Source organism: Neofelis nebulosa, chromosome 12, assembly GCF_028018385.1.
Source record: "Neofelis nebulosa isolate mNeoNeb1 chromosome 12, mNeoNeb1.pri, whole genome shotgun sequence".
In the NCBI taxonomy this organism is placed as follows: domain Eukaryota; kingdom Metazoa; phylum Chordata; class Mammalia; order Carnivora; family Felidae; genus Neofelis; species Neofelis nebulosa.
In genome coordinates this window covers 21,717,224-21,734,036 of record NC_080793.1, presented here as the reverse complement: position 1 = coordinate 21,734,036, position 16,813 = coordinate 21,717,224, and the positions used below count along the sequence as shown (strand labels likewise).

General features: G+C 42.3%; 1 protein-coding gene and 1 non-coding gene across 6 annotated transcripts in view; one reads left to right on the top strand and one right to left on the bottom strand.

The window, feature by feature from the left end:
• The window catches only part of SNX30 (sorting nexin family member 30), a 118,802-nt gene that overhangs the window by 76,527 nt on the left and 25,462 nt on the right, over positions 1-16,813 (top strand). For all 5 annotated transcript variants that reach the window (XM_058694500.1, XM_058694499.1, XM_058694501.1 and 2 more), the window contains exons 4-6: positions 4,734-4,892; positions 8,912-9,107; positions 10,560-10,759. In XM_058694500.1, coding sequence (XP_058550483.1) covers positions 4,734-4,892; positions 8,912-9,107; positions 10,560-10,759 — 555 coding nt within the window. The remainder of the gene's footprint in view (positions 1-4,733; positions 4,893-8,911; positions 9,108-10,559; positions 10,760-16,813) is intronic.
• LOC131492262 (U6 spliceosomal RNA) lies at positions 4,351-4,455 on the bottom strand. The gene has a single exon (XR_009251967.1). It is a non-coding gene; the product is annotated as a U6 spliceosomal RNA (small nuclear RNA).

Here is a 16,813-nt window from a genome sequence, read left to right as displayed (position 1 = left end):
CCATTAGGCTTTCCTCCCAAGTCCTATTCAGCATAAGCAAACCAGAATGTGTTCAACAGGATTCATGAAATACTAACAGAAAAATATCCACTGGATTTGATAATTAGAAAGTCATCAATCATCTTTAAAAGAGCAGTCTCTGGGGGCACCTGGGTGGCTCAGTCGGTTAAGTGTCCAACTCCTGATTTTGGCTCAGGTCATGATCTCACAGTTCATGAGATTGAGCCCCATGTTGGGTTCTGTGCTGAAAGTGCAGAACCTGCTTGGGATTCTCTTTCTCCCTCTCTCTCTGGCGCACACAAGCACACTTTTTCTCTCTCAAAATAAATAAATAAACATTAAAAAAAAAAGTCAGCATTGGATGGGGATAAGGCAGAGAAATGTAGCATTGAAGGCAGAACCAAAGACAGCTTTGTTTTGGGTGGAGGAAGGTTGTGGGTTGAGAAATCAATGGAAGGAGTGGAAATTAAGATAAATGATTAGGGACACCTGAGTGCCTCAGTTGGTTGAGCATCTGACTCTTGATTTCTACTCAGGTCATGATCTTTTTTTTTTTTTTTTTTAATTTTTTTTAATGTTTATTTATTTTTGAGACAGAGAGAGACAGAGCATGAATGGGGGAGGGTCAGAGAGAGAGGGAGACACAGAATCTGAAGCAGGTTCCAGGCTCTGAGCTGTCAGCACAGAGCCCGACGCGGGGCTTGAACTCACAGACCGTGAGATCAGGACCTGAGCCGAAGTCGGAAGCTCAGCCAACTGAGCCACCCAGGCGCCCCTACTCAGGTCATGATCTTATTGTTCATGGGTTCGAGCCCCGCCTCAGGCTCCATGCTGAACATGGAGCCTGCTTAAGATTCTCTCTCTCTCCCTCTGCCTCTCTCCCCTGCTCGTGCACTCTTTCTGTCTCTCTCTCAAATTAAAAAAAAAGAGAGAAACAATTCTTTCAAAAAGGTTGAATGAGCCCTGAAGGAGGGTGGAGAAGATGTAAGGTCAAGGGGTAGTTGGGTTTATTATTTTTGGGTAGGAAGAGAACGAGCCATATTTTTGTAGACTCGGAACAGAGCCAGCCGAGGAGGAAATGTTGAAGATACAGGAAAGAGAAGATATAATTAATTGATGACAACATACGCATGATTGTGAAGTAACGGGTCAGAGACACAGATGGAATAGTTAGCTTTGTGGTGAGTTGGGGAGGTATGTTGTCCACAGGGACCTGAGAAATGGACGTGAGATGTCTATCTGTGGAGGAAGCAACATGGTTAGGGAATGTTTATGTGATGCCCTTATACCTGGTTCCTACTTCAGAGACATGGTAATCCGCTTAGTGTTGAAGGTTGGGGGTTGAGTGTAGGGTTTAAGGACAATGGCTATCTAAGGGAATGGGGGAAGAACTGATCAAAATAAGGAAGTTATCCTAAAGAACAACCATACCCTATTAAGACAGATTCTCCTGTGCTTTTGACTGGGCCAGAACACTGGGCTGGATAGTCTGTATATTTGACCCCGTCCTGTGTTTCTAATATTCTCCCCAGGCATGAGCTCCACTGAGTGTCCTACTTGGACATCTTATCTCCATGTGGCTCTGTAATTTTATTCTTGACCTGACTCCCCTCTCTTTCTTCATTTCCAACCTTTCCACTGTGCTCTCTAGAACTCCTGATCTAGTTAAAAGAAGCCCCTCAGTTCATAGCCTCTTCTCTGCATCGTACTCCCACCATCTCAAGATTTCACTGAACATGGCTGCCTCTGAAGATCAGTACTTCCTGAAGCTTCTGCCACTCTGACAACAAAGAACCCCTGTGCCCCGCCCCCCCCGCCACTGTTATTGGTGTTCACTCTGTGACAGGAATTGTTTAAAGCACTTTCAGCCTAGTAGCTAATTTAATCCTCATAACAACACAAGAGGCTGGCACTATTGCTAGCTTTTTTTTTTTAATTTTTTTAAACAAAGAAACTGAGGTACCAAGAGATGACAGAACTTGACCGAAGTCAGAAAGCTTGGCAGAGGTGGGATATGAACCCAGGAGGCATGGAACCACAGTCTTTATTTAGGAGTTAAATCATACCCTAAAGGGCCTTTCCAAAGCCCTTTCAAGTTGAGGGTTTTGGATCCCCTCATATCTCAAGTGCTGCATTCTAGGGGTGTTGATGTTGCCAGTTTCTAAGTCTTTGAAAGGGTTCTAAATCTGGATTGCTTCTTGATTTCCCCACTCCAAACACCTTAGGATTCCGCTTCTTGGGGTCGGTGAAGTCCTGTGTCTGTTTTTGTGTGTATGTGCGTGAACTTGAGGGTTTCTTTATTTTTAAAGTTCATTTATTTGTTTTGAGAGAGAGAGACAGAAAGAGAGAGGGAGAGAGAGAATCCCAAGCAGGCTCCAAATTGTCAATGCAGAGCCTGACATGGGGCTCCAACTCACAAACTGTAAGATCATGACCTGAGCCGAGATCAGGAGTCAGATGCTTAACTGACTGAGCCACCCAGGTGCCCTGAGGGTTTATAATTTAAAAGAAAAAAAAACTCTATATGGTCAGAATATGGGGCTGAAGGGGGTTGTGGACGTAAATGCTTGTTCCGGTTTTTCCAAATGCTCACCAACATTGTTCTTTTCTTTGTTTTGCTGTTTTTCCTTCCTTCCCTCCCTTATTATGACCATTCTCATGGGTGTGAAATGGTATCTCACTGTGGTTTTGATTTGTATTTCCCTAATGAATAATGATGTGAGTATCTTTTCAAGTGCTTGTTGGCCATTTGTAGGTCTTCTTTGAAAAAAATGTTTACCAATCTTTTGCCCAATTTTTAATGCAAACGTTCTTTTAATATTTCATACCCCAAACATTTTCATATTGCACACTAGCAGACGTGCAGTCTCCCTGTGAGTGCAGTAACGAGAAAGGCCTTTAATCAAGCATTTAATCAAGCTACTATGGGAATAGGTCAAAGCTCAAAGATCCCTCAGTAGCCAGGTAGGTTTAAATTGCCCACAATATTGGCTCAAAGTAAATATTACAGAGAAATTTGTTGGGGTAAGAGCAACGGAAATTACATTAAAATTTTTTTTTAACATTTATTTATTTTTTGAGAGACAGAGAAAGAGACAGAGCATGAGTGGGGGAGGGACAGAGAGAGAGAGAGACAGACAGACAGAATCCGAAGCAGGCTCCAGGCTCTGAGCTGTTAGCACAGAGCCCAACTCAGGGCTCAAACACACAAACTGTGAGATCATTACCTGAGCCAAAGTCAGCCGCTTAACCAACTGAGCTACCCAGGCACCCCAGGAAATTACATTTTTAAGACCTTTCTTTGCTGTGCAGGAGCTTTTTATCTTCATGAGGTCCCAGTAGTTCATTTTTGCTTTTAATTCCCTTGCCTTTGGGGATGTGTCAAGTAAGAAATTGCTGCGGCTGAGGTCAGAGAGGTCTTTTCCTGCTTTCTCCTCTAGGGTTTTGATGGTTTCCTGTCTCACATTCAGGTCCAGCCACTCTGGAAAACAGTGTGGAGGTTCCTCAAAAAATTAAAAATAGACCTACCCTATGACCCAGCAATAGCACTGCTAGGAATTTACCCAAGGGATACAGGAGTACTGATGCATAGGGGCACTTGTACCCCAATGTTTATAGCAGCACTCTCAACAATAGCCAAATTATGGAAAGAGCCTAAATGTCCATCAACTGATGAATGGATAAAGAAATTATGGTTTATATACACAATGGAGTACTACGTGGCAATGAGAAAGAATGAAATATGGCCCTTTGTAGCAAGGTGGATGGAACTGGAGAGTGTTATGCTAAGTGACATAAGCCATACAGAGAAAGACAGATACCATGTTTTCACTCTTATGTGGATCCTGAAAAACTTAACAGAAACCCATGGGAGAGGGGAAGGAAAAAAAAAAAGCGCTTCGAGTGGGAGAGAGCCAAAGCATAAGACACTCTTAAAAACTGAGAACAGACTGAGGGTTGATGGGGGGTGGGAGGGAGGGGAGGGGAGGTGATGGGTATTGAAGAGGGCACCTTTTGGGATGAGCACTGGGTGTTATATGGAAACCAATTTGACAATAAATTTCATATATTAAAAAAAAAAAGAAGAAGAACTTTCAAGCATACACCTACACAAAAGATTGGCTTAAAAAAGGTATATTTTAGCTACAAGGGTTTGCCTAATGTACTTATTTCACATTCATCAAGTTCTTTTACCCCTTGAACTGGGAATAGAATCGAAATATATTTAATTAAAATAATATATTTAAATATATTTAAATAAATTTTTGTGTGATTGATATTGTCTGCCTTCTCTCCTTAGACCATCTTTCCGGCCCTGACTCTCTCGTCGTACCCCCTATGTGTTAAGCAATGTGTAGATAGCCATACTATTGGATTTACTGTCATCCTAGTGCAAAGGGCATGCTAACCTCTGTATTGTTCCAATTTTAGGGTATGTGCTGCTGAAGCGAGCATGACTGGATTTAATGGATAAATATTGACTGACTGTTTGCTGTATTCCAAGGACTATTCTCTAGCATCTTACTTCTTGAGTTCTAAAACTGAGAAGGATAGTTGTGATTTACTCCATCTCTGTGTTTCAGAAATGTTTCTATTGATGCCTACCTAAAGAGCCAACTGAATAAGGAATATGTTCTTGGACAAATGAGTCCCAAGAATTATTTGCTAGCCTGTGGTTTTTCTTTCCACGGTCTTATCAATTACTCTGAATATTTTTCTTCCTGTCTTCATAGCCGCTTCCTGAGAAGTTTGTGGTGAAGGGTGTTGTAGATCGTTTTTCAGAAGAGTTTGTGGAGACCAGAAGAAAAGCTTTGGATAAATTCCTAAAAAGAATTACAGATCATCCTGTGCTCTCTTTCAATGAACACTTTAATGTTTTCCTTACTGCTAAGGTAAGAACAGAATTTTTCATATTCCTCCCCCAAATTAGCATTCTTCGGGCTCTTTTTTTTTTTTTCTCTTGAGTTTATTTATTTTGAGAGAGAGAGAGAGAGCATGCAGAAGACGGGGTGGGGCAGGGGGAGAAGGAGAGAGAGAATCCCAAGTAGGCCTCACACCATCAGCACAGAGCCTGATACCGGGCTTGATCTCCAGAACCATGAGATCATGACCTGAGCCGAAGTCAAGAGTCAGATGCGTAACTGACTGAGTCTCCTAGGTGCCCCTCTTTGGGCTCTTTCTTAAAAGCTGCTTTGCTCTCTCACAAACCACCTTTGGGAATGGCCCACTATAGTGGATGTCATCAAATTCCTCTATTTTTTTGGTGTCCATTTGCATCATCCTGGTTTCCATGTTAGAATTCAGGAGAAACACCCCCACTGCAGCAGAGAGGAAGTATTTTCACTTGCCTAAACAAAGATAAGTGTTTCCTTGAATTCTTCTTGGCATTTCAATAGGTGAGGCCATTCTGACCAACAAGTGGGCCCTGAGGGAAAGAACATCTAATGAGTGTTTGATAAAGATGTTCTTCACAGGAACCCTGTGAGAGGTTACTCAACATCTCATTCTACTGATAAGGAAACTGAAGTTCAGGGAATTGGTACATATTCAAGTGGCATCACTTGGGATTTAAAATTAGGTCTTTAAGGCCCCAGAGGCCAAACTTCCGCTCTAAATCAGACTGCCTGACAAAGACTAGTTCAGTGTTGCTTGCCCGCAGCCAAATTCCTATTGGGTGGGCATTTTCCAAGCATTTGCCAGAGAAACATTTGGGTCCCACATAGTTGCCGGATTCTGTGTGTTCACACCCAGGTTGGTCATTCACTGGCTTCTCTGTGCACTTCCGGTTGGCAGAACTGGCAGGAAGTCTGACACACTCTGCCCTCAATGTCTACAGAAATGGGATCTCAGGCTCACATTCTCATGCCAGCTCCTCGCGGCCCCATCTGTTTACTTTCATGAATCATATTCCCAAACTCAGGCCACAGGTAGTTTGTTTCATGTTGGCAAGGGTGTCGAGGCTCCGGGATTCCCAGTTTTCTTTCTCAAAATGGCAAAATTGAGAAATATTTACAGGTAACATCAGTCAATTTTAAAGATTTTAGAGAGGGTGCCGTTCTCCAGACAATGGAAACCACATGACAAAGTCCTTTAGTATTTGTTTTTTAAACCTCAGTTGACATTTTTTCGCCTCATTGATGACATTCCCATTCATCTTCTCTTTTTTCCCAGAGGCCTGTCCCCCACCGCCCATGTCAAACCCATGTTCTGTTTCAAAATAAGTATTTCCTGGTGAACAGATCGAATATAGTTCTTTCAGCTCATATGCAGAGTGAAATCCATCCTGTTCTCCACACATGCAGCTCAGTGCCTCCCCCACGTATCAGGTCGTTGTTCAGGCAGGCCTCAGTCTTCGTCATCTTTACTGAACAGAGAGACAATGGGAGAGAATGCACGGACCGTGGGTCATTAGGAATCTATGTGAAAAATAAAGCAGAAAGATTTGCGTGTGGTGGATGGTATTCAGTATGAAAGGTGATGTAAAAGAAAAAAAAAAAGTCCTTCAGCGTCTTAATCAAAATCCAACTTCACGCGAGCGAATGCAGAGCATTGGCTCTAAAACAACCAATTCTAGCCCTCATTCAGTTCTACCTGCTGAATTAAATGTACCAAATACCCCCATCTTTTCTTTTCTTTCTTTTTGATTGTGGTAAAATACATCTAAAATTTACCACCCTAACCATTTTAAAAAATGCACACTTCAGTGGCGTTAAGTATATTCACACACTTACACGACTATTCATCTTGTGAGCCTGAAACAGTGTACTGCACTGTGTGACATCAAACTACAATGACTCCCCATCTCCCCCTCTCTTGTCTCCACCTTTTAACACACCTTGAAAACTTTTGTCTTATTTTTTTGTTTTTTGGGTTTTTTTAATAATTTATTGTCAAGTTAGCTAACATGCGTTGTATACAGCGTGCTCTTGCTTTTGGGGGTAGATTCTCGTGACTCATCGCTTACCTACAACACCCAGTGCTCATCCCAACAAGTGCCCTCCTCCCTTGGTCTTGTTCTTAGGCAAACCCTTTACATGTTCTGTCACAGCGAAGGAAGAGGTATTCCTCTTTCTTGGGATGACCCGATCTTGTCGCAAACCGGAAGCGTCATTACAAAGAAGCCAGTAATGCTCGGAGAGGGTAGGGGAGATGCTCAGTATCAAGCGTGGTCGAATAAGTGTTTTTCATCTTTGGCAGAATGCGTGCAGCAGTCAGGTGCTACTAAATAGCTTCATTCTGTATATGAATTGACTTGGTTAACTGGGGGTTCTCTTTTAAGCCTCTACTTGAAATAGAGCTTCTGCAGTCCACCGAGCCCTTTTGGATCTAGCCCCACTCCAAAAAATATTGTAGAAGCAATGCCAAGAACTGCCAGGCTTCAGTTACAATCTTGTGAAAACCTGGTGTCTGCAGGGATGTGTTTCGTCTAGAGTATCTGAGGTTGGAAGGGGAGATGGAATCTTTAGAAGAATATTCTCTCAGGTAGCCTGACTTCAAAAGGAAGAGGAGAGACTGGACGGGGGTGTGTGGAGGAGGAAATTGCTGCCTTTTTGAAGATGGGTGAGCCCTGGCGTATTTTACAGACTCAAGGATTAGAAGTTGAAGATACAGACAGGAGAGGGAGTGGCCGATGGGGCGGGAGCCTTGCTTGTGGGCGAAGTCTAGCTAGGAAAGAGTGGGATCAAGAGCAAAAGTGAAGGCTTTGGCTGCATAAAAAGAAGGAGCAGACTATACTTCAGACACTTATGAAGATCGGAATCTGTGATTGTGTGTGATTGTGTGTTGTCACATGGGAGGACAGCTGTGTTGACCGCTATTCCCTGTTCTCTGCTCTATCCCTAAATCAGACGAGGTGACCAGAAAGCAATGGCCTTGTGCTATGTTCCCTTATCTCCCTGTAGACATGCCCTACTAGGACTGGGAATTACTTTTCTGTTTGTATTGAGGGTGGATATAAGGAACAGACATCTGATCTTCTGTAAAACCATTAAATTTTTTTTTTTTAGAGAGCACCTGCACACACAAGTGAGGGAGGGCTAGGGTGGGAAGAGAGAGCAAGGGGGGAGGGAGAGAGAGAGGGAGAGGGAGAGAGAGAGAGAATGAATCTTAAACAGGCTCCATGCTCATCATGGAGCCGGACTCAGGGCTTGATCCCATGACCCTGGGATCATGACCTAAGCCAAAACCAAGAGTTGGATGCTCAACCGAGTGAGCCATTAGGTGCCCCATGAAACCATTTTTGAAGGCATGACATAGAACAATCTGGAGATGCTACAGATTCCTCTTGGAGTTTGATGATAGGAAGTTTATTTGACCTGATGGATTAATATGCTCTTTAAATTTAGATACAGTAGATTATGTAGCTCAATGTATTTCCCGTTTTGCCCTAAAATGTTTTGTTGTTTACAGCATCTATCCTTGGCTTGGATTTTCTTGCGCTGCTTTTTCTGTCGCTGTTTCCTGCGCTCACCCTCTTCTCCCTCCTTTCTTTATATGGCTTTGATTGAGATATAAATAAATGAATGGAATGAATTTCAGCTCTAGAATTTTGTTCCTAAAGATGACTTAGGATATTTTGTATGGGAGAAAGAGACTTCTTCTTCTTCATCTTTGAATTCGTTGTCTTCCTCGTCTTCATCTTCTTCTGTCGGGGACGTTAAAAGAATCGTGTTAGAAACAGTGTTGAGTTTGAAGGACAGCATGCTCAGGTGCTCTGCTGAAAGCACACACCTGTGTGCTTGGTATTCCCAATGGCAAGGGGAGGAGTACTGCTATGTACGTGGTCAGTCCTCTAACTCGGTCCTTGTTTCCGGAGTCTTCCACGTCCAAGAAGAAACCACCCAAAGGAGTTGGTTCACCGAATCCTGGCTGTGGGAGTGACTGAGTTTGTCTGTTAACGTGTCACCCGTAGGACCTGAACGCCTACAAGAGGCAGGGGATGGCATTGCTGTCTAGAGTGGGCGAGTCCGTCAAGCACGTCACCGGAGGCTACAAGCTGAGGAGTCGACCTCTGGAGTTTGCAGCCATAGGCGACTACTTAGATACCTTTGCACTCAAACTGGGAACCATTGATCGAATAGCCCAGCGGATCATCAAAGAAGAAATAGGTGAGCCCTTTGTCGAGATCTTGGTCGTGCCCAGGGTGCGTGTGCGCATTCATGTGTGCTCAGCAGAATCAAACTGCAGAAATACTGGCACGACAGAACGAGGCCGTGCTTCACTTCTAAGACTAATAAATAAATACAGGGAGCAGAGGAGGTCGTTGTGACCAGACTATAATTTTGCGCTCCATCCTTTGCCCTGCTCTTCAGCCTTGTGTTTGCTTTCGTGGCAAACAGCCACTTCTGAGCTTCCAGGCTTTTCCATGACTCTCTTTCTCTCTCAACTTTAGCTTTAAAAGTGGAGACATTGACTCAACTTCCCTTCATTCATAGGAATGATAATTTAAAAAGCAAAACTTTGGTACCTTTTCTGCCAGAAAGATGGTTCAAAAGGACAGCCTCGAGACCTGTGTTTGCCAAAGTTATCATCCTCATGAGCCTTCAACTTGAAATTGACTCATCTGCCCTACCCCTGCTTCATTTCAGACCCACTCTTCCTGACCTGGGGACTTGTCAGACCTTTCTTTAACCTACCAAGTTGTTACCACCACTTTCTCCCCAGCCCTCTTGTGGTCACCTGCTTCTCTGTATCCCAGAATGTTAGGACCTTTTGTCTTCTCACACATGTGGAGGCCAGAGAGATCAGACCAGTGTTGACAATCATGCTGGCCCAAGATCTGACACATATTGAAAAGAATTCTCCAGCAGCAGCCATCCACTGGTTACTAAAAAATGGCAACAACGTTTTGCTTTAAAGGCAAGAATCCTGGTGACAAATGATGGGCTAGATTTTCTTTCTGAGAGTAAATAAATTGACATTTTCCCTTGTTCCCTGTATTTTCATTATCCTCTACCCACTGATGGTATTATGGCCTGCAGGTGCTAGAGATAGCTTTTGGTACCATCCACGTCTAAGGAGCATGTGGAATAAATTCTGATGGGACCAAGGTGTTGGGGTTACCTCTGAGTGAGAGTAATTCTGCCTACGTAAGACCACATCCATATCAAAATACTTCCTAAAATCCCATTATTTTTCCATTGTGACTGGTTTTTCTTTCCTTTAAAAACATCCCCCTAAACCTATGTGAAACTCTGTCCCCATTGCTGCTAAAAATCCATCTTCACTATGAGTAGGTGAGTGGTTATTTTTGAAGATAGTTGGTGGATGTAGCTCCTACCCCCAGAAAGCACTGTGGTCCCCATTATCCAGAGTCATGGCATTCCCATTATGGGGTAAAGTCAGGTGATGTTATGATATTATCTATAAGATGGGTGTTTAGAGATTAAAAAAATTATAAACAATGTTGTGTTTAAAGGAGAGCACATTCAGGTCAGTGAATGGCCAAGGAAATACATCTGACTATAGGGAGTTCTTGTTACTGAGTCAGTAATACCAGTGATACCAGTGATTGTCTTAATTACCAGCCAAGGCTTAATTAGTTTCTTTTTCCCCTTCAGAGTACCTTGTAGAGCTGAGAGAATACGGGCCTGTGTACTCCACGTGGAGTGCATTAGAAGGGGAGCTAGCTGAGCCCCTGGAGGGCGTCTCAGCTTGCATTGGCAACTGCTCGACGGCCTTGGAAGAGCTAACGGATGACATGACAGAAGACTTTCTACCTGTGCTCAGGGAATATATTTTATACTCTGACTCTATGAAGGTAAGCATGCTCACTTCTCATGCACTTAAGTAAGTTCCTTGTTTTAGTCATTTTCAAAAAGTAACTATTGCCTATTCACACGTAGTGTAGTTTTCCTTCTTCATGGGTGGGTAGGATCACACATATGGACTGACCTCATAGGCATATAAATAGAACTCGTGGCGAAACAAGGATGTGAATTAAATGAAGGAAAAGAGTGTGGAAGAAACTCTTAATGTTCTCTGAGAGTTCGTGGAGGTATAACATGTACTAAACAAGAACAGGATGCTATGGAAAAAGAATAATTGGATAATTAGAACTCTTGGAAACTAAAATCTGACTTGCTGAGATGAAATTGAGGAGTAAAGTCGAAAAATGAGGTTGAGGAAATCTTGGAAAGTAAAAGAAGGAAACCAAGTAGTTGGAAAGTAGAACAAAAATCTGAAAATGTGAAAGAGTAAGAGACATAGAGGATTAATCTCAGAGGTTCAACATTTATCTGAGAAGAAATCCTAACTGGGAGAACAGAGAAGGCTGATGGAAGGGAATTATGAAATAAATAATACAAGAAGATCTTCCAAAGCTGAAGGATGTGAGTTTTCAGATTAAAAGGGCATGCTGTAAAAAAAAAAAAAAAATTAAAAAAAAAAAAAAGGCAGGGGGGCACCTGGGTGGCTCAGTCGGTTGAGTGTCTAACTTTAGCTCAGGTCATGATCTTGCGGTTGTGAGTTTGAGCCCTGCGTCGGGCTCTGTGCTGACAGCTCAGAGCCTGGAGCCTGCTTCAGATTCTGTTTCTCCTTCTCTCTCTGCCCATCCCCCACTTGTGTTCTGTTTCTCTCTGTCTCTCAAAAATAAATAAATGTAAAAAAAAATTTTTTTTTAAAAAGGGGCATGCTGATTGCCCAGCAAAAGAAATGAAAAATGAGCCAACCCACAGCATATCACTACAAAATTTTAGAATGAAAGTTATAAGATTTTAGAAGATTTTAAAGAAAAAGGGAGAGGTGGATGATGTACAAATGGAATAAGAATCAGAATGGCTTTGATCTAACAGCAAGGGATGAGAAAAGACAGAGGAGCTGTGAGGACAAATGATTTCCAACCTCAAATTCTCCATGCAAAATAAGGATGGGGTCAGATGCTTTAATGCCTACCCTAGTAACTACTCCAGCCTGCACTTAAACCAGTTTGAGAGCATAGTTACAGGGACTCTTACAGTGTGGCATCAGTTAGACAAAAGTGTCAGGCTTCCTGACCAACAGAAAAGGACATGTGGCTGGCTCTGTGTTGAACATCCCAAGTAGCCTCCTACCTCCTTCCCAATGGAGACCTCTGGTTTATTGATCTGTCTTTGGGACAGATCTAGGACACCCCTTTAAGAGAGGATTGACAAGAATCTCTTGAGAGAAACTCATCAGGCAACTTTGGGTTGTAAAAATGGAAACCCAGAAAGATCATGGTAATATGAAAGTATTCTATACCTTAAGAAGAGGAGTAAAAGGTAATGAATCAAATAGTTTAAAAATTTTTTTAAAAAACCCCTTATTATGGAAAATTTCAAGCACATATATAGAAGCAAAGAGAATAGTATGACAGACTCCCATATACCCATTACCCACATTCCATTTTGTTTCATCAGGTCTGAACCTTTTAAGGCTCTTGATACATGTTACGTTGTGGACAATGGAAACCGTTCCTGCTAGAATGACTCACTGTCTCTTGTATACTCTCTATAAAACTGCTAATGAAACAAACACTTTAATTAAAAAGACAAGATTGGGTCTGGCTTTCACAGTGGGCAGGGAAATGATATGAATTTTCTTATCAGTAAGGTGGAAATGACGGTAGGTATGGTGATGATAAGGATAAAACTCACATGTGAGATCATTAGCCTGAGGCAGTTTTGTTGGTAATTATCGGAACTGAGGCTGAAAACCACGGCTCTTGACTCCACGAATTTCTTACACATTTTTCTCTATTGCATTTTTTCTACTGAGACCCTCACATTGCATATTTAATTCTAACTTTCATTATAACTTCCAGTTATAAGTAATAAATAAGTCATGGGATGTCATGCACAGCATGGTGACCATCGTTAATAATACGGTATTGTGTATTTGAAAGTTGCCAGGAGAGTGGATCTTAAAGTTCTTATCAAAGACAAATTTAGAGCCATCTGTGGTGATGGATATTAACTAGGCTTATGTGGGGAACATTCACAATATATACAAATATCCAATCATTATGCTGGACACCTGGAACTTATATGATGTTATATGTCAATTATATCTCAAAAAAAAAAAAAAAAAAAAGACATCCTGACTTGCTTAAAATGAGCCAGAATATTTTGCTTTACTTGTAAAGTTAATAGTATCTGTTTTTGTAAACAAAAATAAAATTTTACAATCCTTAGGGTATCTTTGAATTTGTCTTTTATATAGACACATCCTCCATCAAAAATCCTCCCTTAACCTTGCTCGACTGAAAATCTGATGCATACAGTCCTGGGATATTACAATACAAATTACTTTGTTCTTGCACTTGGCAAGTATGTTAGTACTTAATATATATTTGTACTTGAAGTAGGATTTCACATTTGTCATTTAGCACAGGTTTATCTGGCGTCTTTATTAGAATATAATTATATAGTGAGATACAAGCTTATGTGAGTAACTGAAGTTCTACATCAAAGAAACACTTGTTTGTTTGCTCTCTTTCTTCACCCCGTGTATGAGGCATATGTATTGAGTTTCTTATTCACTGAGCCTGAAAACATATAATCAGGTTACTCAGGCTGGGAGAATGGGAGTGTATACAGTGTTTTTTGGGAAGGGCAGAGGAAGGAGGAAGTGTTGACTGGAGGTCTCTGAAACCTTAGCTCTGTCCCATCGGTGAGCTGAGCTAAGCCCGGGTATAAAGAGACAAGGTCACCTGCTCCCTTTTTTCCAACAGGAAAAGGTCTCTGCAGAGTGGTCTGGGTAAGACAGGAGTCACTTGATGACAATGCCACGATTACATGGGTCCATGATCTCCAGCATTTTCTCCATGCAGGGCTAGACCAACACTCAACTATTTCAAATTCCTAAGGATTGTCAAGGTTCATGTGGCCAAGTCTAAGGACATTGGGAGAAGGGAATAAGTGTCTGAAGTGGCTCCCTTGCCTTTGTCTCATGATATTGCTGCTCTTTAAGAATTCTTAGCTTGATTTTTTTTTTTAAGTGTATTTAGTTTTGAAAGAGAGAGTGCCAGCAAGCATGGGGGAGGGGCAGGGAGACAGGGAGAGAGAGAATCGTGAGCAGGCTCTGTGCTGTCAGTGCAGAGTCCAATGCACGGCCTGAACTCACAAACCGTGAGGTCATCACCTGAGCCCAAATCAAGAGTTGGATGCTTAACCGATCGAGCCACCCAGACACCCCTCTTAGCTGAGTTTTATTCCTCTGAGAGAGTTATATGATTCCATTTCCAAACTAACTTTGTGATTTTGGAGGTAAGTGGGATAGACTTTGCTATTCAACATGAAAACTAAACATGCAGTAGAGAGCTTGCTGGAGGCCTGGCTGTGATGTGTTTGGCTGGATGTTTTTCAGGACTGAGAAAGTCCTTCCAGTTTTGTTTTGGCAGGGAGGTTTTGGTGTGTTGATGTTTCATCAGTCTGTTTCTCTATGATGGCCTTGAGTGGATCAAAGTGAGAATTCGTCCTCATCATTTGGAGTCAGGGGCCTGGGCCTTAGGAATTTGAAGTACATGTGGGTCAGCTGATTCCCACATGAAGAAAATGTTGGAGATCATTGAGGCTCTCCTAATGGGGCTAAGGTCAAGGCTCCTCTCTGAGTTTGAAAAGGTCTCTGGGATCATCTTGTCTCTCTTGTTTACCTTATAGATGAAGGAATAGAGCCCCACTGATAAATCTTTACTCTGTTCCATGGCCACAGTTCTCAAGAACAGTCACCTGGTATCTGTGTCTTTACTATTGGCCAAGAAGCAAACTGGATCAGTTCCAGCTTTTCAAGGCTGAGTCTCAAATTATCTCTCTTTAAATGCACTTGTGGCTGGGTATGTTCTGTTCCATTTGGAGGTAGAAAGAAAGCACAGAAAAGGTGGGGTTGTTATCAGGCCCTGTGGAACAGATGAACAATGTTCAGTGAACAATGACGACAGCTTGTACTAGAAAGATGGTTGAAGTCATGTATTTCAAGGATGCTGAGGAGAGAGAGTGAACAGTGTGTAAGAGGGAGGCGTACCAAAGTTACCCTCAGGTCCAAGACTCAAGTTAAACACCCTGAAGATATGTGCAGGTGAGCCCTTATATGGAATTTCACATCCTATAGACTGTGTGTAAAACATAATTAGGATAGTGATAGACTGGAAGAGAACATCTTAGAGTCCTTACCAAATTTTGGGCAGTGCCTTTTGAATACTGGCATCCTTATGACCAGGACATGGGTAGGAGAAGCTTTAAGAAGGTTAGGGTAGAACCGTCTTCTTTCCCACTGCCTTATTCATAGAAAAGTGGTCAGAAAATGTTTAACTGAATTTGACATGTCAGTTTGGAGCATTAATAATTATATAACGATTGTATGTCGCGTGTCTTGTTATTTTTAAAAAATGGGTTTATCTACAACTCAAAGAGCATGCTTATCTCAGAGGTCTTGCTGAGTGACAAGGGTAGGGTGAGGGTCAGAAGAGGATGGTAAGGAACAGACACATGGAGGAGGTGGCCTTGGTTGCAGACTTGAATCAACACGTAGGAGTTAGCTGGGCAAGGACCAGAGAATTGACCATTTTAGGCAGAAGGAGTAGCTGGTACAAAGGTCCTAAAGCAGAAATGACCTTGGTGGTCTTTGCAGACCAGAAAGGCAGGTGTGAGTGGAGTGCAGTGAGCAAGGGAGCAAGTGGGAGGAGGCAGGGTCAAAGAGGTAGGTAGGGGCCAGGACATGCATAGTAGTGTCTTCTTAAAGGCCATGGTTGGCAAGAGTCTGGATTTTAATCTTAGGAACAAAAGGGAAGGCGTTTGGATTTATGCGGGGGAATGACAGGATCCAATTTTTACTTTAAGCAGACAGCTAGTGCTACAATGTGGAGAATGGGTTGTAGGGAATGATAGTGGAGGCAAGGAGACATTCAGGAGACTGTCACAGGGAGCCATGTGGCAGATAACCATGGTGGTAGAGCTTGGGCTACAGTGGTGGCTTTGGGTAGATTTTGAATGAAGGGCCAACCAGACTTGCTACTATATTAATGTGAAGTAAGAAAAGGAAGGATTGGTGATGACCTCTAGGTTTTTGGCTTTAGCGACTGGGTGGACAGTGGTTACTGTTCATTGGGATGGGGAAGTTCGGGGCAGAACAGATTGGGCAGTTGGGAATCAAGTTGTTTTGGCCATATTGAGTGCAAAACTGCCTATTAGTCATTAAAGTAGAGATGTCATGGCAATTGGTTATGAATTTAATTCAGAGTGAGAATAGAAATTTGGGAGTCATTTGCGAATAGATGGTGTTTAAATCCATGGGAGGGGAGTAGACCATCTAGTGAGATGAGCTCCATGTGAATAGTCTAGGTCTGGCCCTGAGGCATGACAATATTTAGTGGCCCAGTACCTAATTATGAGGAGGAACAAGTGGAAAAGGAGACTCAGAGGATTGGTAGGGCAGTAGAAGAAAAAAAGTAGAGGAAGCCAAGAGAAAAGTTTTTAGAAGGATCATGATCAATAGTGACCATTGTATTCAATAATATGGGGGTCATTGGTGATCATGATTAGAGTTGTGAGATGTAGATGCAGAAGTCTGGTTTTAAAGACAGAGTTTTTCTTTGAGTTGGAGATACTTTCAACAATGTTCCAGGATAGCTTTTTTCCAATGTCCGTTTTTTGTGTTTTTTTGCAGTCTGCCTACCTTTTTCCTTACAAGCCACAAGGTGGAGCTAATGAGTCAAGTGATTAGGCTTTACGTTTGGTCACTCGTAGTGCTTTTGGGTGTGGGGATGGGTTAAACCGGTGATGGACATTATGGAGGGCACTTTTTAAGATGAGCACGGGTGTCATATGTAAGAGATGAATCACTGGGTTCTGCTCCTCAA